The sequence below is a fragment of the Vicugna pacos genome, chromosome 6 (genome assembly GCF_048564905.1).
Source record: "Vicugna pacos chromosome 6, VicPac4, whole genome shotgun sequence".
NCBI lineage: Eukaryota > Metazoa > Chordata > Mammalia > Artiodactyla > Camelidae > Vicugna > Vicugna pacos.
The window spans coordinates 71,858,948-71,882,857 of NC_132992.1; the positions used below are offsets into that span (position 1 = coordinate 71,858,948).

Sequence of the window (23,910 nt, forward strand, 5' to 3'; positions counted from 1 at the left end):
ACACAGCCTTGCCTATAGGCTGTATGTTTAACACAGGCTTGTTGGTTGGAACATTAATTAGCTATGTCAACTCAGTAAGTCACTTAAATTTTCTGTCCCTTGATTTTGATGTCTCCCAGTTCTTACCTCCAAGCATCTGTCCATTTGTTTTTCTATTTCTGAATGTAAGTAACCTCAGACAGAAGACAAGAGGACACCGTGAAAATCAGACCAACCATTCCCAAACTTGGTTGATCATCAAAGCCACTTGAAAACTTCTTATGAATACAGGTTTCCAGACCCCACCTTGGGCCGATGGACTCAGAATCTCTGAGGGCGGAGTCCATGGGATCTGATCTGTAGGCCCATTTGGAAACCTGACTGTCTGTTTATACCTGTCCTCGGGCTCTTCCCTCCTGTCGGGGCGCATCCTGAGGGTTTCCCCTTGAGGAACCAGTGTGTGCGTTCCATCGCGGACCGCCTTTCCAGCATGTGGTGACTGGATCCTTGTCCTCGTGTCATCTTTGGAGCAGCTGATTGGGGATTTCACACTGGTCACTTCCCAACTTCTCCAGGGGGCCCTAGAGAACATTTAGAAGGTTTTCACCTGTGGAAGAAGTGGGCCTTTGAATCCATGGACTGTTATCTTCAAAGTGAGCCTTTGAAGGTGTGCTCACTCTCAGACTTTGCTCACCAGAAAGACCAAAATGTTCATCCATGTTTAGCCTGAGCACAAAAAGTTGCCCCAAACCAGCTGATGTGCTGGGTAAATGTTGGCGTAAGCAAGCTTGTGTTTTTAGTGATTTAAAACAAAAAGGCAGCCCACTGACATTTTTTAGCAAGCCTTGCATAATTGCTTTTTAATTTGTGGCTCTTTGGAATAGCATTGGCCTTCTTCCCTCTGACTCAGATGCTTTTTCTGTCTCATACTTGTTTGGCAGAGAGATCCAATCTGTCTCTTCTTGGAATAGAATCTCCCAACTCATCTTTGAAATCCTGAATTTCCACTTTAGTTCCGTCACTTTGTTAGCACATTTTCGAAGGCTGTTAGCTTTTTTTTTCCCCCTTTAATAGTTTAATTTGAGGGAGAATGAGTGATAGCCAAAGGCAGCGCTGCATGTGTTTAACTTTGGCCCCTGTAGTATTGAGTCTTATTTGATACCATACCCCAGGCATTCACAAGGGTTCTGAACCTCTTATTTAACATCATGGGTTGGTCACACCCGTTGTTGTTCTAGCGCTGGATCCCTTGGAGAGATGGTGTTGGGGCATGGCTGGATCTGTATATTCTTAGTAGAAATCAGACACTTCTAAAAAGTTCAAGGAGTCCTGTGCTGCCTTCTTAGATCTCTGTCTTAAGACGGGGGTAATAGCACCTACCTCCTAGTGTTGTTGTAAATAAAAATGAACGAATGCAGGCAAAGAAGGGCTTCACATGATGCCTGGCACTTAATAAGATACACAACAAATGTAAGATACACAACAAATGTAAGATATAATGGTGATTATTTTTCAAATGTGTCGATCAGGCAAGTTAGTTTTAATAATTGATTCAAAAACTGTTCCTTGGGCTGTCATTTGCTTGAGGGATTTTGCCTTTGGAGGTGGTGAGTGGTGAATACTCAGGTATTTTGAGGTGTCCAGGTGTCATGGGAGCAGGGCATTGTCCTGGCTTCCTAACCAGACAGGCTGCTTCTGGGCTTGGGTTCAAGCTTCTGGATTCAAAACCTGGCTCTAAAGAATTAAAAAAATAGAGAGAGAGAAAAAAATCTGGCTCCATCACCTACTTCCTCTACAAGCTGGGACAAATCAGCTGGTCTTTTTTGGGTGCAATTTTCTCATCTGTATAAGGAGGAAAATCAAATTCATGGAATTTCATTATGAAGATGAAGAAAGGCACGGTGTACAAAGGTAACCTTGACTGCAGTCAAGGTTCTGGATGTTTATATGGTTTAGATGCAGCCAGAGTTTTAGTTACCTTCACAAACTGTAAATGAGAGACCCTCAGCCCTCGGGGTTTCCCTAAGCAGCCCTGTGGGGCCCTTTATGTTGTTTCCTGTGGTGTTAAGATCACTGCTAGATTCCCAGGAACCCTCAGTTTTGTGAGCAGCTCTGTGAAATGGCCCGTCTGTCAATGAAGGTCATCTTCCTTTGGTGTCCTCAGATCCGCTGGCAGTGTGGACTCAGCGCTGGGAAACTGAATCCTCTCATGAGTCCTCCTCTGGTTGAAGGACTCTGGGGCCAGCCAAGTCTCTTTCCCCTCTTGTGCCCAAAAGACACCAGACGACCTCACCTGAGGTTGGAGCTCTGAGACCTAGAAGGACATTTGGGCAGATTCGAGCAGGCTGCAGAGATACTTGGAATAAGTTCAGTGGGCTTCCTCTCGATTTACTGACCCCACAAGGCTGCCATCCTGCCCCACTTGGGGCTCATTGACTGTGCCCTGCTTTTTGGCTGCAGGGTCCTCCTTAACTAAGCACAGTGCATATGCATGTTCTGGGTGACAAGCTCCTCCACAGTTTGCTTCCATGGCCCTTCTCCTTGCCCTCCTTCCACCCCCCACCAATAAGAAACCTTGGCTCTTTGGAAGCTAGGTCACCAAGCAGGACCACTGCATTGGAACAGTTTGGCTCTGGAGAGGTTTCAAACATTTGAGTGTCAACTTCCTCCCTTGTAAAAATGGAAGGATGGTAGCTAGACCCCTGTGTTACAACATGTACAAAAATTATCTCAAAATGGATCGAAGACCTAATTTAAGAGCTAAAATCACAAAACTCTTAGAAGAAAACAGCCACAAATCTTTGTGACCTTGGATTAGATAATGATACCGAAAACACAAGCAACAAAAAAATAGATAAACTGGGCATCATTAAATGAACAACTTTTGTGTTTCAAAGGCCAAAGTGTGAAAAGATAATCCACAGAATGAGAATTTTTGCAAATTCTACATCTGATAAAGGACTTGTATCTAGAATATATAAAGAACTATTACAACTCTAATAAAAAGACAGACAGCCCAATTTAAAAATGAGTGAAATATCTCAATGCAAATTGTCTCCAGAGGAGATATATGAATGGCTAATAAGCACACGAAAAGATGCTCAACACCATTTGCCATCAAAGACACGTAAATCAAAACCACAATGAGATATCACTTCACTCCCACTAGGATAACTATCATAAAAAGAACAGATAGTAACAAGTAAGGGTACAGAGAAGTTGTAATCCTCATACACCGCTGGTGGGAATGTAAAATGGTGCAGGCACTTTAGAAAACAGTCTGATATTTCCCCAAAAGGCTAAACATAGTGTTACCATATGACCCAGCAGTTCCACTCCTAGGTATATGATCAAGAGAAATGAAAACATATGTCCACACAGAAACTTGTACAGGCATGTTTGTAATATCTCAAAAGTGGAAACATCCCAAATGTCCATTATTTGATAAATGGATAAATAAAATATGATAGATCCATACAGTGGAATATTATTGGGCCATAAAAAGGACTAAAGTACTGCTATATGCTACAGCATGGATCAACCTTAAAAACATTATGTTAAGTGAAAGAAGCCAGTCACAAAAGACCACATATTGTATGATTCCATTGATATGAGATGTCCAGAGCAGGCAAAGCCATCGAGACAGAAAAGAGAAGCAATTCCCTGGTGCCTAGGGCTGGGGGATATGGGAGAATTTGGGGGTGATGGCTAAAGGGTATGGGGTTTCTTTTGGGGGTGATGAAAATGCTCTAAAATTGATTGTGGTGATAGTGATTGTAGGTGATAGATGAACAACTTTTGAATAAAGAACGGCTGTTGAATTGTACACTTTAAGTGGATGAATTATATGGTATCTGTAAATTTTATCTTAATAAAGCTGCTGTAAAAATGGGGAAGAATGATATATACCTCACCCAGGTACAGGGAGGATTCAAAGGGATAATGTATGTAAATCACCCAGCGTTTATCAGTGCTCAGAATTAGTAGCTATGGGGATTAAACCCCCCTTTTCAGCCACCAGCAGTCAAAATGCCAGAATCTGGTTAGGGCTACTTTCTCATCTTTCTCTTTTGTTACTAGTGGCCATCCAGAAGCAGTGGGAGCAGTCTGGCTGAGTTTTGTATGGAACTCAGGCAGAAATATGGAGTAATCCTGGCTACTTATTAGAGTCCCCTGGAGAGTGTTTAAAAAATACTGACTGACGTGCCGCCCAGAGATTCTGGTTCAGTTGGTCTGGGTGGGGCCGGCAGGTGGTTCTAATCTGTGGCCATTGGTTGAACTCTGTGGTGCAGGGTAAACCGGCCCAGGTCTTTGAAGGAGTGAGGTCATTTGCGTTTAAGGTGGAAGGATCACATGAGCAGAGCTCTTTATGGTTTGCATATTGCTTTTCTGGAGATTGTCTCCTTTGATCTGTTCAAAAAAACTTTGTGAGGTACGTGTTTTTAGTACCATTAGTTGTTAGCGAGCCGCAGCTCAGAGAGATTAAGTAACTAGCCAAGGTCCCGTTTTTAAAGCATAATTTTATCTAATCTGTTTTTTCAAAAAAGCAAAAACCACACACATGCTCATACCTATTAGTTATCAAATCGAACACCTTGGAGAGCACTGCCAAGGTGACTTCTGGTGCCAGGTTAATCTGTTTTGCATAGACTTCAGAGCAAAGCCCTTTCAGCTATTTCTCTTTAACTGATGAGCATTCTGAGAGTGCAAGGCAAGTTGAAAGAACATTATTTACATATATGTGTGTATGTGGATATATGTACACGCATGCATGCACATGTACACCATTTGTAACAACTGCTGATCTGTGTGTGCAAGGAGAACGTAAGAGGAATCATTTGGATCCTGAAACTGTCAGAAACCCGTGACTGTCCCCCATGACCTCTGAGTTAAAGGTTTTGCATCCACCACAACACACCTTAATGTTCTCATTGAATGACTATAGTAAGTATATGATACAATTTGAGCCTCTTGAATCTATTTATTGTGTTGTGGAATTATTTGAACTAGAGACTTTTACAGCTGAAACCAATCTGAACTCAACTGGTTTACATCAGCGCTACTCAAAAGTCGGGTGTGCAGGCCAGGGGCGCCAGTATCTGGGAAACACAGACCCTGGGGTCTCACCCTAAACCTACTGAAGCGAACTCTCTGGAGGGTGGAGCTCCCAAATCTGTGATGTAATAAGCCCCCCCAGTGGGTTCTGATGCTCTCTGAATGTTTAGAAGACGTGAACGTCCCTTCCAGCTCTGGCTGGCAGTGATGCTGTCTCAGAATGGCTACAAGTGTCTAAAGCCACATTTTTCTCCAAACCTATCTCAAGTTTCCTGGAGAGACCTGCACACCAACAGATATTCATTAATGTGTGTGGTACCTGAATCTGTGTCAGGCAGGGTTGCTCTCTGAGTCAGCAAACGCTTTAGTATTTCCAAACCACTCACTTCCAGGTCTTGAGATGCTCCCGCTGCCAGCATTCACACCCTTAGGGACTTCCCAATTAATTAAGCTGCTGAGCTTGTCAATAGGCCGGCTCCTTTATTGTTTTTGAAGCGAGAAATCAGATAAACTGTTCTGATGCCAAAGGAGCCCTCATTTGCTGTATCGGGCCTGGAGTTCAGCAGCTCTGGTCTGAAAACTGGGGCAGGGGGAGCTCTCCGCACCCCCTCATCTGTCTGGGTGCTGCGAAGCCCCTCCTTCCCTCCTCTCTGAACTTTGACAGCATCTATTTCATTACGTAAATTATGGTGAAATCACCTTTCCATCCTCCAGGCCAGGCATCCCTGGTTGTGAGTTCCTTTGACCATGTCATCTGGGCAGGATTTTTATTAGCTGGCAGAACGAAGTAGAGGTCGTTGTTCTGCTTGGTGATTTGTCTGTTATCTGTGCCTTGTGCCTGAAAGAAATTGGCTGAAATCTGTATTTTAGCTGCACATCCTGCATACAGATTAAACGGAACTGCGTTGGTGGGGAATAATTAAGCCAAGGACCTTGTTTTTCACCTTGAGGGTGAAAGACAAATGACTTCCAAGGCTTTAACAGGAGGATGGCACTTGAAATGTTCTTCTACTTTGGCCAACTTGGGACTTGCAGAATAGCCTTGTTCATGAATATTCTTTGCAACAACTGCATTTCCATTTAATTGTAGACAGTCATTTTGCAGGAGCCCTTGTCTCTGTCCAACCCCTCCCTGACCCCTGGGTGACATCAGGCATAGCACAATGCTTGTTATTGCTGCTGTTAAATATCCAGTTTCAAGTGTGTGATTTACTCTTTTGGAGAAGAAAATGCATTTTTCCCTGCCAGATATATTCTGTTTCCTACCAGTCTTTTGGGGGTGGGGAGAATCTTGTGGGGACCACTCTTTCTCTCCTTTTCTCATCTTTTGAAACAAATGTCAATTGGGCAAAGAAAATTGATTGACTGTCTAGTGGGAAACCAAATCTCCCTAAACCATAAATATGAAACGGGCCTGAAATAGACATATTTCCACACACAAAAGAGCCATCATTCTTCAAATAGCTCTTGTCCGCAAAAGGATTTCCCGGCAAGTATTGTTCCTTTTCTCTTCAATGTTAGGTTTCTGCCCAAACCAAGGTGATTTTTGCTCTGCCTCCTGGCCTCGCCCTCACTTCTGCAGTAACAGTGTTTGCTCTTCCCTCGGCAGGGCCGTCCACAGGTGGGTGCCACCCTGCCCAGCCGGCTTTTTCAGGCTTAGTTCCAAACACAGCGATGCCTTTTCTGAGCAGTGGGAACTGCTGTTCTCCACCACTTTCTGAGAGAATGGCCCTTTCGTACTCTGTAAATGTAAACCAGCCCCAGGCTTCAGAGGCCTATTATTTTATGGGCTCTCTTAACACAGGAGAAGATTTTTACTGAGAATGGTTTGGTGGGAAGGAGTAGGGGGGCCAAGGTCAAGGAGACTCTTCCTCTTGCTGAGATGTGATGAGTCAGGGAAGTTAGTTTGGATGGATCCCCCATAGCTCTGATGCTCAACAGTGAAAGTGGAGGTGGGCTTTTAGCTCATGAAGAAGGGGCTCCCTGCTTCCTTCCAGAAGGCAGTGGTGGTCTGGTTGGTCTCACCGCTGTCTGACTCAGAGACCTGGGTGGACTCATTCCTCTTCCCTGAACTTGAGTTCCCAGGCCTGCGGAAGCATCAGGGATCAAGGATCTCTAGGTCTTCTTAGGTCCAGAACCTCAGGATGGAGCTTGGTTTATAGCCCTGCTGCTCCCCACCGTTCCCCGCAGATGCCAAGTGCACTGAGCCATCGCTTCTCCTGCTGCGTGCGCGCCCAGCCAGGAGAGCGGAGTGAATCGTCTTGGCAGGTGGAGCCATGGCCTCTGCCAGCTCTTGTTCAGAGCCTTCACCTGGTAGTTGGCTGGGCTGGTGCTTTGAGTGAACACGGCATCCAGTGTGTGGGTTTGTTCATAGGTGGATGTGTTGGATCACAGCTGGCACTGGGGGAGCTGGAAAGGGCACTGGACGGGGAGTCAGGAGTCCTGGGTTCTTGTCCAGGTCACCAGCTCTGTGGGTCAGGCCTCCCTTTAACAAACATTGATTGAGTCCTGCTATCAAGCCCTAAACTCTGCAAGGTGCTGGGCACACAAAAAGTCAACAAGACACGGACTTTGCCCTCATGGAACTCTCGGTTAAGTGGAGGGCAGAAGCTGAGCACGGCTGGGGCCAGAATCAACTCAAAGTTCTATGGGAGCCCAGAGCAGAGGGACACCTCCCCAGCTTGGAGGGGATGAGAACAGGGAGGACTTCTGTATGAGGTGATGCTTGAGATGAATGTACAGCATGAGAGCAAGCCAAGGGGACAGCAGAGACAAAGGCATGAGGCCAGGGAAGTGTGAGGGCTAATAGAGGCTCAGTGTTGCAGGAACATGGTGTGAAGGGTAGAGACAGATGCGAGGTGAGGCCAGAGCAGGTGGGGACAAGTCACAGGGAGCCTTGCTGGATACATTAAGGAGCTTGGGCTTTATCCTAAGGATAGTGAGGAAACCCCTAAAGGCCAATGACTGCATCACATTTGCATCTTAGAAAATTCCCTCCAGTGTCTGGGATGGAAGATGGTCACACAGGGTCAGGAGGGAGGTGGTGTAGGAGAGAGAGACAGACAGAGACAGAAAAAGACAGAGACAGAGAGAAGAGGACAGCCTGGAAAGTGGTAGTGGGGATGGAGAGCAGGGAGCAAATCCGAGGAAGATTTAGAATGTAGAATTGGATGACTTGTCTGGTCAAAATTGGAGAAAAGGAGCAGGTCAGGTGGAGGGCGGGCCTGAGTGTCTCCCTGCAGTGCATGGGTGGGAGGTGGTGCCCACTGGGGTGGAGACGAGAGAGGAAGTCACCAATTGAAGATAAAGACTTTGAGGGGCTGCAGGACATCTGGAAGGAACGTCCAGAGGGCAGCTGGAAGTTTCGGTCTGAAAATGAAGATTTGGTTGGCATTAGAGTGTAGGCGGTAGTTGAAACCACACGAGTCGGTGAAAACGATAATCTGTAGGTGGTGCGTATAGAGGGTCCTGGGCAAGAGCCAGAAGAGGAGAGGTCAGAGAAGTAGGCCAGACAAGGTCATGTTGAGCATCCAGGGTAGAGAGGATTCCAGAAAGAGAGGGCGATGCACAGTCAGGTGGTGCCAGGAGGCCTGGGGACTAATCCAGCAGTCTCCTTTGGACTTGTCTGTGAGGACCCAGGCCCTGCCCGCAAGTGTGAGCCTTGGAGCAAGCGTTTCCTTCCCTGGGCTTCAGTTTCCTCATCTGGAAATCTAGGGGTGGGCCTCGGTGTTGCCAAGAGACTCCTTTATGGCTCTTAGAGGCTGCGAAGTGACTATTTCTGAAACTTGTTAAAAGCGGGAGATGTCCTTCCCACATCGCCTGCCCTTTCCCCTCAGTACAGCCAACACTGACCCTGAGGGTTGGATGAACAAAAACCCAGGGAAGTCAGAGCTGGATGGGGATTTGGGGCGATCTTGGTCCAGCCCAGCTGGAAGGCAGCATGATGTACGGGAGTCGAGTTGTCGTCTTTTCCTAGCTTGGTGGCCTCGGGCAGACACTTCATCTTGCTTCCTCACCTGTAAAAGGAGCCCCCAGCACCCACCTGCAGAGGTGATTGAGGGTTAGGGGAAGTGGGAGCCATCGGATTTATTAAAGGAGAACCGCAGGACGGGGAGATGGGCCGATTGGCCCCAGGTCACGGAGCAGGGCAGCGCCGTGACTGGAACTGGGTGTCTGGTGACCAACCCCGCCGGGTCTGTTGCCTGCCAGGGCCATAAATTAGCAGCCCACGGCCGCGGCAGCCCACAGATGTGTTTTGTTTGGCTTACACAGAGTTCTTTTCAAAATGGCATTTGTTGCCAACATTAAAAATGGGGAGATTTCACCTCCAAACTCTTATTTTCAGCTAGTCTTGAAAACTTGGAAGATTTGGCCCCACTGAGCCCACCCTGCCCTGGAGCTAGTTGAGATGTCCCCTCTAGGGGCTGCAACTCCATCCTTCCCTCCTCCCTCACTAAGAGTTATTTGCTTGGCCCCTGGGGGTGACTTGAGTTTGCAACTCCAGCCCTTCAACTGACCATTTGTCTTGAATTTTCTCTTAGAGCCCTGCCCACTGTTCACTGAAACTGTCCAATATTTCATAGCTGAGGTCCAGACCTTGGCCATTTGGAGTGAGAGGGCCTGGGTAGAGAAGGTGGGAGGGAGAGGAAGGCGGAGTCTCCAACAGCTCAGCCCCGAGGGGAGGTGCTGGGAGGGGGTGCCTGGCCCCTGCGGGCAGCAGAGGGTCAGCCAAGGTGTTGGATGAGGGCCCCTGGGGTTGCCTCATTCCTCCCTGAAGGGGTGGGAGGAGGCAGAGGGGACCGTGGGCCCAGGCCGCCAGCCGGCTGAGGTCTTGCCCCTGCCTGGCCTACTTTGCTGATGCTTGAGGGGTAGGGTGGTGGGGGCAGGGTAGTGGGGAGGGACCACAGCCCCTGGCTCAGAGCTGCCCTGTTTATGTGGGAGAATGTCTGGTATGTTTGGTATCTGGGTGTTTACTTCCCAGGGTGCTCGTGGGTCCCTGGTGTTGAAATGTGGCTCCGCCATGCAGTGGGGAGGGCCCTCAGGGGGCCTGGCCAGGACTTGATTTGGAGGCAACAGGGCAGTTACTCCAGGTCTGCCCACTGACAGCTTGGGAGCCCTGAAGCACCCCCACCTGCACCCGCCCCTCCCCCTCCTCTTATGCCAGATTCTGCCTGTGCGGGAGGCAGGGTGTGCCCCCCGGCAGCAGAGCCTTAACCTCCCTGCCTCACCTGGGAAGCTGGCATTTTCAGAACCCTTCCTGTGTCCCCAGCTCTGGGTGGAGACTCCATCCATCCCCATTACAACCCTCTGCAATAGGGCCTTGTGCTAGCAGCGAGGGGTGGAGGCTCAGAGAGGCTGAGTAACTTGCCTAGGAGCACACAGTAGAGCTGCTGGGGGGACCCAGGCCTCTTAGACCCCAAAGCTCATGCTGACAACCCTGATGCCTTGAGCCTCAGATAAGCCTGTGCCACCATGCTTAGTCTGAGATGAACCTTTCAGACCTTTGCGACTCTGCTTAGTGCTGAGGGGGTTGGATCTGTTTTGTTTTTTGTTTTCCCCCATATTTCTGCTTGTCACCTGCTTTATTGCTCTTGTCTCTGTTGCTTTGTCCATGTGAGAGTTTCTGTATTTGCAGTGCCTGGGGTTAAAAGTGTCATTGCCCTTTCTCATCCTGTCTCTTTGTGGGTCCCCCGAGATGCATGTTTGGAAATGCTTATGAAATGTCAGAATTCAAAATCACATCTCGGTTATGGTTGCCACCGAGGGAAAGCCACGTGTCTGGCAAACGGGGCCTGAGAAACATGACCAGGGTGAGGGTGAGGCCCTCTCCTTTAAACCGTGCTGCTTTCATGATACATATTTGGTGTTAAATTGTGCAACAAATATTTTTTATTTAAAATCACCCAGGTAGGAGAAAAAAATGAAACGGTCATTGCCCTCAGAGTCAGCTGCTTCTGCTGCCGCTTCACAGTCCCATCACCAGGTTGGGACTGAAAGGGGGTCGGGGGGTGGAACTTGTTACCCAGACCACCCACCCTTCAAAGAGCAGGAGGCTCTCGGGCCCTGGAGCCAAAAGACCTGGATTTGAAGCTGTCACTGACCTTCTGGGCAGCCTCAATATCATTAGTTTCCTCATCTGGGAAAGTGGGGAGGATAACAGGACTAGATTGTTTACTGAGACCATTTAACTCCCTGGGACTCCTAGTCGCAGGAATTCAATACCTACTGAAGTGACCAACCTCGGTTTGCTCAAGGGCCCTTCCGCCTCCACACTCTGCCGCTTTCCCAATGGTTCCTTGGGTAGGTTTTCTCCCCTGGATTCCTGGGACCACCTTCTGCACCACCTGGCATCACCTGACTTCACAAGGCTGGGACCCTGGTGTCCCAGGCATCTTTCAGTGGCAAGAGGCAGAAACCTTCTCAAACTGCCTCCAGGCCAAAGGAGGAATTTTCAGGATAGATTCAGGGGTGCCCATCGTGGCCCCCAAGGAAACAAAGCAGAGTCAGGCCCCTCCAGGAGGACCCAGATATTTTCTTTTTTGGTGTATGCTTTCTGTCTGTCCCTCAGTCTGTCTGTACCATCGGCCTCTGGCCATGTCCCTGTGTTTCTGTCTCTGTGGCTCTGCCTTGTTCCTCTGTCTCTCTCCAGCCACCTCTGTCGCTGTGTTTCCCTATCTCTGTCTTTACCTTTCTCTGTCCTGAGCCCCCCTGCTCTCTCGGGGCCTGGACAGAGTGAGGCAAGCAAGAAGCCTAGGGCACGACATTTAAGGAGGCACCCACCCTCAGGTGCTGACCCCACCCTGGCATGAAGCCCAGAGTGAGCACCTCCCTAAATGTGTGCCCTGGGCACCTCGTTGGCTGCACCCTGTCCAGGCCCTGCTTTTCTTCCTGTTTGTCACCTGTTCCCTCTCTTTGTCCGGCCCCCTCCTGGAGCTGAGACCCCCTCCCTCTTGCCACATGGTCTCTGGTCTCTGCTCATCCTTACATGTCAGCAGCCCGCTCTCTCTGCTTCTCTGGCCTCATGGCTGAAACTGGTTGCCCGGCCTACATGGCCTCCCAGCGCAGCAGTCCAGTTTCAAATTTCCAGGCAGTGAATATGGCCCAGCTTGGGCCTGCCACTCACACATTGTCCAGTCAGCTGTGGCCAGGGGATGGGATTGCTTTGGCTTCAGTGGGGCCTTGGGAACAGGCTCTCTGAGGAGGTACTGCTCAACATGGGAGCTCTGTGGGCTGTGGATCCCCAAGTCTGTCCTGTGATGTGACATGTGGTGCAGGGGCCCCCCTCACTGCCAGACAGCTTTGTCCCGGGGACTTCTGGGGAACTGGGGAAAAACAGAGCCAGAACCCAGTTTGAGAACAAGGAATGATCTGCCTGCTGCACCCCCTGCCCCCATCTCACGGTTTTTAAAGGCATTGAGGCTCAAGCTGCCTCCTCCTCAAACAGTCTGGATCTTCCAGCTGTATCTGCAGAAAAATCATCGTCTCCCATTCTGGGTTCCGGTTTTTGATGTCTGAGCCGTGTGTGGTGAAAAATGCTGTCTCTCACCCACTCAGGACCAGATGCTTTAGAGGAGCGGGGGGAACATCAAGGAGAAGGCAGCAGCCTCGACTCCGGGGATGAAAGGAGGCCTAGGGGAGAGCTGAAGGCGATCTCCAGACAGCTTCAGTCTGGGGGCACAGACACGCAGGTCCCGGGGAAAGGAGCCAGGGTTAGCCGTTAGGATGGAGAAGGCCAAGGGCACTTTCCAACCCCCACCTTATTTCCTGCAGGACCTCAGCGTCTGTTTTCTGTGTGTCCTCTGGGAGGCTCTTCAATAGCAGGAGGATTTAGGGGAGATGCAGCACAGCTTCAGAGGGGAAAGTGTGTGATGGGGCTCTGGGGCCATTTCTTGCCTTATTGGGAGATGTTAGCCAAGGTGGGACGTGGTTGCAGGAAAAGCCCAGAGATGGACTTGGAATCTGGTAGTGCTGTATTACGGGAGGGCTTTTGGCTTAGGTGCACAGCCTGTGTTTGTTCAGGGCCTGCTTGGGATCCGTGCAGACTTGCCACAGCCATCAGTGGCCTGCGCCGTGAGTCTTGACTCTGTCTTTGGCCGAAGTGCTTCTGCAGAAAGCAGAAAGCAGCCCCCACCCCCTAAGTTTTGCTGGTCTCCTGAAGACAGAGAAGAGTCCATTCTTGGAAGAGAAGCCTCCTTATAAGCACTGGAGAAGAGGTTATGCGGACGTAAGCGTAGGCAATAAGTCACTTTTATAATGATAGAACCCAAGCCTGTGAAGTTCAAAAAGCAAAAAGCAATTCATTCTCTCCGGGGAGTCAAAGGAGGCTTTCTGGTAAGAGTTTACAAGTGGGAAAGGAAGCTTATTTCAGGAGGGCCAGGCTGGCTGGGAGAAGGGTGAGATGTGGGAATCGAGGGTGATGGCAGGAGGGGATTGATGTGGCTGCAGAGGGAGGGTGGCAGCCCCCTGTCTGGATGTCACCCTGGCCCAGTTGATCTCTTAAATTTCCAGCGCTGAGCCTCTTTGCATCTGCTGTGACAGCAGCCTCCGCTGGCCCCCAACTTTATGTAGGCTGAGGCTCTGCACAGGGCTGGGGTGGGGAGCTGGGTCTTGGAAGACAGAGGTTGTGTCTCCTAGGAAACGGTGGCTCTGCCAGAGCCTGGGGTTGCTCCGGGGTGAGGGGCTCGAGGCCCTGTGAGCCCAGCAGGGACCAGGTTGCACACATCACCTTGGCAGTTTGTGGGCAAACCCTCTTGGCCGAGGGGAGATTGCATTGCCAGCCACTTCCTCTAGCTCTTTTCCTCTGCCTGTTGTCACAGTTACCTCGGCCTTGTTGGGGATGAGGTAGAGGTTGGGTGGAATCAACTTTGTCCGGGTTTCTGTTTCCCTAGATGCGGGTCAGCCAGAGGAGCTGTCACTTCTGGTTCTGTTTCAAAGGAGGCCAGGGGGCTGGGAGGTGCTTGGGTGTGGCGGTGTTGACAGGGCGCCTCTCCAGCCAGCCTCCCAGGCCGGGTGGGAGAAGCTCCTAGGTGGTGGAGAAGGAGAGAGGGCTGCCCTGCCAGGGCCCGTGCCGAGGGCCGTGGGTGCTGGTCCCCGGCCCAGGCCCTCGGTCCTGAGCTCCCAGAGCATGCTGGGAGTGCAGGGAGAGAAGCTGTTGATTTTCCTGGCATGAAGCCCTTTGGGCTGAGACCTCGTTCCAGGCCTCAGGCTGCCAGAAGCACCCCCACTAGCTCCAGAAGTGAGAGAGTTGGCACGCCCAGGGCAGTCCAACGACTTCTCCAGTGGCCTCAGACTATAGGCTGTCCCCAGCCCGGCTGGCTCCGTGTGTCCTCCAGATTCTTCTGGTGGGTAGTGGACAATGAGAGGCATTGCATCAAAGTGACCCTGATGGGCTGGGGCTGTGTGGGCCAGTGGGCAAGAGCAGGAAGTTTGAAGACAGAGAAATCTGAGTTGGAATCCTGCCTCTACCGTTTCTTAGCTGTAGGGCCTTGGGCAAACTGAGCTGTTGAGCCTTAGTCTCACCATCTGTAAAATGGGGCAGTAATAATACCTTCCCCATCCGACATTGATTGTGAGAATCACATGACCTGTGTTTAAAGCATTGAGCAAAGTGGGCAATAAGCAACAGCGCTGGTTGTTATTATTATTAATGAAACAATAATAACTGCAACTTGGAAAGTCCCTGTTGATGGTCACTGAGTTTCCTCCTTCCCATTCGATGGGCCCTGTTTCACGCATGGTGAATTTCCTAGTGAGTCTGGGGGAAAAGCAAGCCTGGAGACTCCCGAGGCCTCTCTACCTGTGTCCTGAGTGGGGCACTTTAGGGAGCCCTGGGATCCTGGGATGCAAGTGGGTATTCTGGGGAAAGAACATGCAGAGGCAGAGAGAAGGATTAAACCCGGGTGAGGGGGCTGGGGAGACTGTTCCATTACCAGGAGACAGATCAGAGTGTTTGGAAGGAGTAAGAGGGAGGAGGGAGGTACCGCAGGGAGGTGAAAGAGAGTGGGGGTAGGAGGTGAAATCAACACTTATGCCCAAGGTGTTTTGAAAGGAAGTGCCTGGGAGCTGCTGGCCTGGAAAATAGTGCCCTGAGGGCTTGGGCTGGGTGAGAGAACAGACCGCCACCACCCGTTGGGTATCACCTCTGTGTGAGGAGGTCGCCAGGCTCCAGGCCTCCTGAACTCTGGCAGAACCCAGGTAGCTCTGCCCTCCTGGGGCACTGACTCCTCCCAGGGATGCCCACCTGCCCCAAGAGCATCCTTGGACCAGCTGGGAAAGGCCAGCAGGCTGGCAGTGGGGCTTGCTCACTGCAGGAAGTGGGTTAAGAAGGGGGCTGTCCATCCGTCTGTCTGAGTGTCAGGACAAAAGCTGTCCTCCAGGCTGGCCTCCATGTCTCATCAGTGGCTCTTTGCCCTCACAGCTAGATGAGGAAGAGGAGCGAAGGAAAAGGCGCCGAGAGAAGAACAAAGTTGCAGCGGCCCGATGCCGGAACAAGAAGAAGGAGCGAACGGAGTTTCTACAGCGGGTGAGCGGAGCCGCAGCCAGGGTGGGGCGCCAGCCTTGTTCTCTAGTGGCTTGTGTACTTGTGGACTGAGAGACACCATCCAGTGCCTGCAGAATCAATGCGTACCCACTGGCATCTGCCCAGGCGACCTCAACCCCTCTGCTCCTCCCTGTTGCCTAGCGAGTGCCCCTCCCTGAACCAAGATGACCAGGGCAGCCTGCAGCCGTTTCTGCCCACCCAGATCCCTGGAAGGTGGGAGGAGCCAAGTTCCCAGCCTCTTACTGAGGTTAGACCCTCGGTGCTTATTGATCCAGATGGCCCAGGACTGTTACTGCACATGCTGGTACACTGAGGGCTACCACAGTTGTCTGGGGTGGGTGCGAAAAAAGTAGGTGACAATTCCATGCACATGGGCAGTGGATGCAGCGACAGGACAGAGATAAGCTCCTCCCTCACGTGCAGGAGGCTCTTCCAGCCCTGCTTCCCATCTGCCTGGCCTCGGTTCCCCCAAAGATGACCCTCCAGCTCTTGGCTGCTGCCCTCGAGACCAGCGGTCAGCTCTGCATGCAGAGGCCAGTGGAGGGCTGCCTTGCCTTGGGTCCCTCGGGGCACGCCCCTGCCCTTCCATTTGGAATGTGCCAAACAGGTGTTCATTCTTTTTCTGGTCTCTGAGGCCTTCCCTGCTCCTCAAAAACAGTAGATGGCAGTGAAGGAACATGACCAGCCAGTGTCTCCAGCCTCCCCACCCCCAATCCCTTATTCATTTCTAAATAACAGTAGTAACGCTATATAATAACAACATCATGGGGCAGGCTCCTGTTCTAACGTGTGCAACAGTTAACAGAAGTTGCTAACATCTGTAAAGTTGGGCACTGTGCAAAGTGCAGTGTGTATCTGGAGTATGTGATCTCATTTTATTGGCGTAATGATGGTATGAGGTAGGTGCCTTCAGATTTCTCGTTCTGCAGATGGGGAAACTAAGGAAGGCGTGGTGAGGTTAAGTAAGTTGCTCAGGTCCTTCAGCAACTAAGTGCTAGAACTGAGATTCGGGCCTGAAGCTAACTGCAAAGTGTTCGTCCTCCACACTGTGCTCTGCTGGCTCTAATTCATTCATTCATGAGTTCGTTCGTTCATTCATTCGTTTGTTCACTCTTTTGCTCGTTCACTGATTTGCTGACAAGTAGTTTTAAGCATGTACTGAGTGACAGCCCTGTGCCAGGTGCACACACAGGCAGGGCCGGCTGTGGTCCCTCCTATGGGAGCCAGAGAGACAAAGCTGGGTTGGCCTGGGTTTTCTCTGATGCCGGGGGATCTATGGGTCTCTTCTCATGCTTAAAACAAGCAGAGAGCAGATCTGAGGTGATGGGTGTTGACACCATGGGGGTGTGTGTATACCTACAGGCTCTGAGCATCTAGGGCGGGAACCAGTTGTCATAGGCAGGAGTTAAGAGTCCTGGAGCCAGGTGCCCTGTTGGAAGAGATGGTGGACCAAGGCTGGGTGGGAAGTTTTCAAGAAATTTCTAAGACATGGGTCTCAATTATGCCTTTAAAATGGATGGAGTGGCACATACCTCATTTTCAGCCCCGAGTGCCTGCTGAGCTGGGCTAGGCACAGCAGGAAACGGAGAAGTCTCACATCACATCACATCCCTGCCTTCAAGGCTTGTCAGCCAGTCAGCAAGCGAGATGGGGCTAGTGAGTGCACACCAGTAACACACTAGTGCAGGGAACGGGGCTGGTGCTTCACACGTTCCAGTAACAATGGCTGAGCACCTACTGTGTGGCAGGCATTTCACGTGTCTGGTTTAATCTTATCACATTCCACTGGGCTAGACACCAGTCATCCCCATTTTAGACTTGGACCTGTAGCGCAGAGAGGTCAGGTTCCCCACCCAGGGTCATATCACTAGCGTGCGCTGGAGCTGGGATTCCTCCATCGATTTGCTGGCCCATCCGTCCAGCCAGTAGTGTGGAAAAAGTGTTTGCCGCACAGCGGGCCCACGGGCCATGTCTGCAGTGGGACAGCAGGCGGGAATGGGATGTATGCTGAGTGTTGGGTTGGGCAAGCCCAACGGGCTGTTTGAACAGACGGAGGGGTCCTGTCCTAGTCTCGGCTGAGGAAAGACTGCTGATTGAGACATAAAACCGGAGCAGGAGCCAACGTGGGGAAGGACAGGAATGGAGGGTTACCATGAACGGCAGTAGCAGAGGCCGGAGGCAAGAGGTGTTGATTGAAGGAATTGAAAAATGGTGAAGGAATTGAAAAGAAATGTCTTGGCTGGAGCTTAGAGTCTAAGGATAAATCGGGGCGCAGGCAGTCCCCAGATCCTTTGTGGGTCGGGTGGTGCTGGCTGCGTTGTCTGGGGCAGTCCCGCTTCTGCCCGTTGTCCTGGCCTAATTCCTCACAGCACCTCCCTTCACTCTCCCCATTAGGAGGATGGAGCATGTAGCTATGGGGAGCCATGGGAGGGTTTCTGGACGAGAGAGATACACTCTAAACAGGTTGCTGTGGCAGCAGCGTGGGGCACGGATTGGGACGCCAAGAGGAGAAGACCCGTTCCGTGGCTGTGGTGTTGTCCTAGTGAGAGGAGAAGGCAGCTGTATGGCCTCAGGGTCTCGGAGGGAGGTTTGGGCAGCTCCTCCCCTCTGGCCTTGGAAGCAGAGGTTGGGTGTGAGGTTGAGAGCATGGATGCAGATGGCTGTGTTGTCAGTGCCTGAAGACATGGGGGAACCTCTTGTAATTTATCTTTTAACAGGTCAAATATTTACAAGGCGGAGATACAAAGGGATAGGGGTGTGTGTGTGTATATGTGTGTGTGCGTGCGCGTGTTTGCATGCATGTGCACACATATACACATACACATATATGAATAATGTAAAAAGTTACCCTCCTGTCGTTGACCCCTGAACACTCAGATCCAGCCTGGGAGATTCTGTAGCATCTCAGAGTTCACCTGCCTGGGCCAGCGAGGCCCTGAAGGAGGCAGGAGGCAGGCCTCTGAATGGGTGAGACCCACACCTGCAGCCCCAGAGCCGCCTCCGTACCTCTTTTGTCTGCATCCAGGCGCAGCAGCCCCAGGGCTTCCCGTTGCTGTACTGCCGGCCTCTGTAACTCTGCCTCACACGGTTCCCTGGGAATGGATACGGTACCACCATCTCCCATGGTGCTCCTTGCTCTTCGTAGCCACTCTCTCCTTGATGGTCACAGTGACTCTGGGAGGAGGCAAGGCCGCCCCATTCCACTGGGGAGGACTGTGAGACTCAGAGGGGTTAAAGTTTGCTCAAGGCCACACAGTGGCTGAGTCAGGGCCAGTACCCAGGGCTTCCTCTGCTGCCCAGCACTCTGTTCAGGTTGCCCAGGCTCAGAGATTGGGTATCTGGTTCACAGCAGCATAGCTGGCAAGTGGCAGAGTCAGGATTTTAATTCAGACAGGTCTTTTGGGCTCAGAAGACCCCACCAGGCTTTTTTTTTTGTTTCCTTACAGAAAGAGTTGAGAAGTGGAACTCTATCTGAACTGCATTAGGGTGACTTTTAAAAATAATACAGTCAGAAAATCTTAATGCTTAAAGTCCCCTGGGCCAACCGTTATATTTGCTGGGGGGAAACTAAGGGCCAGAGAAGGGGAGTGACTTGGCCAAGGGCACACAGCCAGGACAGCCAGCCCTTCACCCTATGTTTTTTATACTGCCTTTTGCTGACTGGAGTGGAGGAGACAAAACCTTCACTTGGCATTAATTCTATTCTCAAACAACAGATAGTTTCATTTTCTCTAGGGCAATAAATATCTACCAGAGGCAAAACGATAAACAAAAATGCCATCAGAGTCATTCTCTTCATAATTAAGGTGCGAAGATCCTAGCCCACGTTCCTGAATTAATTAGGAAAACAGATCAGGTAATTGCTGTTCTAAAACCACAAACCACTTCTACAATCATGGTTAAATAAAGATTCCTCTGAACTCAAATTATACTGACACAATAAATAAATATGTAGCACCCACCTGTAAAACAGAAGGGACTAAAATGAAAAAAGCAGTTAGTCACCGTCCGACAGCCAGACTGTCAAGAGTTCAGGATAGCCTACGATGTACTCATACGTTTTCAAACCAGCAGAGTGTCATGCCGTTCCTATGATAAATGCACAAGGGAACCAAGTTGCCACATACCTACTCGGTCCTTTTGTGTAATACGGACGTTCACATGTAAGATGAGTTTGACGTGAGACTTTTCAAGGACGTGGATCTGTGTGCAGGGCTGCAGGATGCTGCATGTCGGACCCTGCCCTGTGAGGGGCCTGATCTAACTTCCACTCCCTGTACAACCCAACTTCTTCCCTCCCCTCCCCACCGCTCTCCAGAACAGCCCCCTCCCCTTCCTTGGACCCTTCCCCAGGCTCACAGGCAACTCTCTTCCTGGCCTCCCAGTCTGCAAATGCAGGCAGTCTCCAAGACCTGCCAAGTTTTCTTGGAAACGGCCTCCTCCTCTGCTTCTCATCCTCCTTCTCCTCTTCATATTCTCTTGCTCATGGCTTTAAGTAAAAATTCCTTAAGCCTCGCTAACCCTTCAGTTTACAGAGTGCTTTTCCCATGTGAAGTCATTTAATCCCCCTGATCATCATCTTTTCACAGGTGAGATAACTGAGGCTCAGGAGCTAAGAAACTTGCACTTGACTCTGATTCCAAGCCCTGCCAGCTTTTCCCGGTCTGGCTTTAAACCCACCTCCCCAGCTTTGTACCCCACTGTGTCCTAAAGTGACCTATATTCACAATGGAGGATTTTTCTCTCCTCAAAACATCTTAAGCTTTCCCATGGCTGTGTCCTTGTTGGCTAAGGGCTCCCTTCTTGAAATCCACATCCCTCCCTCCATGGACTTTCTCTGCTCAACTAGAGTCAACCCATTTTTCAAACCCAAGGTCAGACCGAGATATTTAGCACGCTCTCTGGAGGTCTTCTAGGCCCTGGATGGCTGATGGGCACATAAGCAGCTTTGCCCTGCCTCTCCCCTTAGAGAGGAATTGCACACAATCCACAGGGGCTCCTGGGCTCTGGATCCCCCACAGCCTTCACTGTAGACAGCAGGTCCTCAACAGATACTCGTGGGTGGATAGATTGAACAGAAACTCCTGAAGGCAGAGGCTCAGAGGTTTTGAAGTTGGAGCTAAAACCTTGGCTGGGGGGAAACCAGATGGTCAGAGATGTTCCCAAGGTCACTGGCTTGTGGACCCAGTGAGCAGGTGGCCGAGATTAGCACCTGCCTGCCTGGGACTGACGGGTCACACACTCACAATTCCACGCAGGGTCTCCCCGTCCCTGAGAGATGCACTTCCCTTGGAATTCTGACAATAGTGAACCGGGCTGGCCTCCATGTTGCGCCTCGTCCTGTTAAGCCTAAAACCACCATCACTGGCTTTTAATATTCTCCCCCTGAGCATTTTTTCCTTTTCTGAGGCTGTTCTCCCTCAGCGTCTAGTCACGAGGACCGCGCATCTCAGCAGTTCTGAGTTCCCCAGGCGCTCACGCTGCCACCTCAGAGGTGAGCACAAGGAAGAAATCAGTCAGACTGGCTGGTGTGGGGAAGACAGCAGCCCCGAGGCATGTGTGGGCCCCCCACTCAGGGCCCAGGAGACCCTGGAGGGAGGCTGCTCAGCCATGCCCGCAGGCGGAGCTCTGAGGCCCCAGGTGGTGCCCATTGGAACCACGACTCATTCTCTGTCTGCCCAGCCTGGCATGCAGGCTGCCCAGCCTCGCTCCATGGATGTCTTGGACTAGACAGTTCTCATTGTGGGGCGTCCTGTGCACTGAAGGATGTTTAGCAGCATCCCTGACCCCCACCCGCTAGATGCCAGGAACACCCACCCTCCTCAGTTACGACAACCAAAAACATATCCAGACATTGCCAAAGGTCTCCTGGGGGAGGAAATTGCTCCTCATTTGAGAACCACTGGTCTAAACCATTGCTGGCCCTTGAGTAAATTCCAACCCTCAAACTGACAAACTCAGACAGAGTCCAAGAAAAATCATTCAGGTACTTCTATATTCTACTGTTTTGATCCCCTGAGCCTTAAATTGGTATGCCTTTCACCTGTCCACATCATGAACATGTAAACCCCCCACTTTGCCCCAAATCAAATCTACATCCCCTCCTTTCCCTGGAGTCTCTCCAACTGAGCTGGAAGTTTTCTGGGAATCTCATTTGAGGTCTATATGAAACCAAACTTTGGATCCAGAAGGATGACTGTTGATTGCCTCCCAACGCGCAAAGCTTCTAGATAACAGGGAATAAGGAAGAGGTGGTTTGAATAATTATAGACTAATAACTGGGGAGCTCATGTTTTGGGAAGAATTATAGGACCACTGGGCTTGCGGATCCTACAGGCCAGTACATCCCCAACACATATTTATCATACATAAAGCACTTTGCCATTGCCCTGCCATTGTGGGCCAACTCGAACCCCTCCGTGGACCCTCCTGCTCTGGATCTGCTTGGCCTCCATTCTTCTCCCACTCTTTGTTTCTTGTGCAAAAGCCCTGAGGCAGGAGGGTGTTTGGCATATTTGCACAAGAGCAAGGAAGCCACTGTGGCTGGAGTGGATTGCGTGGGGGGACAGAGATGGGACATAAGCCAGGCTGGCCCCAAGATATAACCTGGGTTCATCCCACTAGTGACATGGGCCAGTGTCACAGGTGTGATGGGCACAGCCTGAAGAAAGTCAGTTACCCCAGGGGGGATCAATAGCAGATTCTGTGCTTCCTCCAGTGGGAATCTGGTAGACAGAAAACAGACAAATGCCAGCCTGGAGTGCCCTGTGCCTACCCAGAGGGAGAGCTTCTCCCCAAAGCTGGTCCCCAGTGAGGGACTGAAGCCATGTCTCTGTTTTTGCACACAGGAATCTGAGCGGCTGGAACTCATGAATGCAGAGCTAAAGACCCAAATTGAGGAACTCAAGCAGGAGCGACAGCAGCTCATCCTAATGCTGAACCGGCATCGCCCCACCTGTATTGTTCGGACCGACAGCGTCAAGACGCCCGAGTCAGAAGGCAACCCGCTGCTCGAGCAGCTAGAGAAGAAGTGACCATGGGCTGGGAGGAGGAGGAAGAGGAGGAGGAGGAGGAGGAGGAGGAGATGGCCAGAGGGAGAAGGAAGAGGGCACCAGAGGGCCCTTCCTTGGTGCATGAAAAACTTTACAACAAGGCTCAGCACAGCCAGTAATTGGCCGGGCTTTTTTGTGAAATTCAGATCAGCCACACAAGGGGAAGAGCAGGCTGATGAAATCCAGAAGGACCAAGCGCTGAGACCAAAGTAGACTCGAGGGTGGGGCTGTCCTGCTGGGGCCCAGCTCAGAAGAGGCAGGACAGAGGCACCCCGGCCGGCCGGAGAGACGCCCAACCAGGCAGCCTCGGGCACTCCTCCGGCCTCTCTGCCAGGGCACCTACCCCAGGGACCTCCGAGCAGCCAGGAAAATCCATGAGTTGCAACCAAAATGTGGCTGAGGATGGAACCGAGTGACACTGCCATCTGCCTGCCCCAGCCCTGATCCTTGACCCTGATGCGGGGCTGGAGAGGGCTGTGATGCAGGGCCCCATGTGGCCCTGCCCGGGAGCCACAGCCGGGCACACCCTCGCTGGCCCTGCCGGAGTTTGCTGTGGGCACGAGGCGCGGGCGCCCTTCCAAAGCACATACTCACTGAATGTTTACAGACTGGCTGTCCTGGCAGGACTTTCAACTGCACATGTTTTTTATACTTTCTTTCCTTTTTTTTTTTTTTAATATTTTTTACAAAAAAAAAGATTTTATACAAGCAATATATATATGGATTTCTATAATCACTCGATGTGATACAGTATAAATATGCTATGGTTTGTTTGCTACGAACAGATATCCAGCAGTTATGGCCGTTGTGTGTAACTCCTAAGTACTGTAGTCTCTGGGCGTTGGTGGGTGGCCGGGGCGGGGGTGGGGTGCATTTCCATCCTGGTAAACCCTTCATAGTACTCAGTCCTGTATCGCTCAGTAAACGTTACTCTTACTTACCCAGCCGCCTCTTGTGTCTGCCTAGGGAATGGGGTGCTAGGCCCACACCTGGCGGGCCTCTTGGGGTACAGTGTGGGAGAATGTCTGGAGCATCTGCTGTGGGCTCTTGGTTTGCATAACTCCCCTCCTGGGTAAGTATGTATATGCCCATTTTACAGATGTGGAAGTTGAGGCTCAGAGAAGTTAAAACTGCAGTACTTACTTCATTTATTTGCTCAACAGATGTTTCCTGTGTACCAGCCGTGTGTGTGTCAGGCACTCTACATGGCGCTGAGTAGTTGCTGGGGAATCAAACCAACCTAGGCCCTGTGCTCATGGAGTTAACAGTCACGAGCTAAATCCT

At 50.9% G+C, this 23,910-nt stretch overlaps 1 protein-coding gene across 1 annotated transcript in view; it reads left to right on the plus strand.

Annotated features, from left to right (window-relative positions):
* The window catches only part of JDP2 (Jun dimerization protein 2), a 37,876-nt gene extending 14,310 nt beyond the window's left edge, over positions 1 to 23,566 (plus strand). The window contains exons 3-4 of the mRNA XM_072963447.1: positions 15,452 to 15,556; positions 22,423 to 23,566. Coding sequence (XP_072819548.1) covers positions 15,452 to 15,556; positions 22,423 to 22,608 — 291 coding nt within the window. The 3' untranslated portion in view covers positions 22,609 to 23,566. The remainder of the gene's footprint in view (positions 1 to 15,451; positions 15,557 to 22,422) is intronic.
* Positions 23,567 to 23,910: the final 344 nt, after the last annotated feature.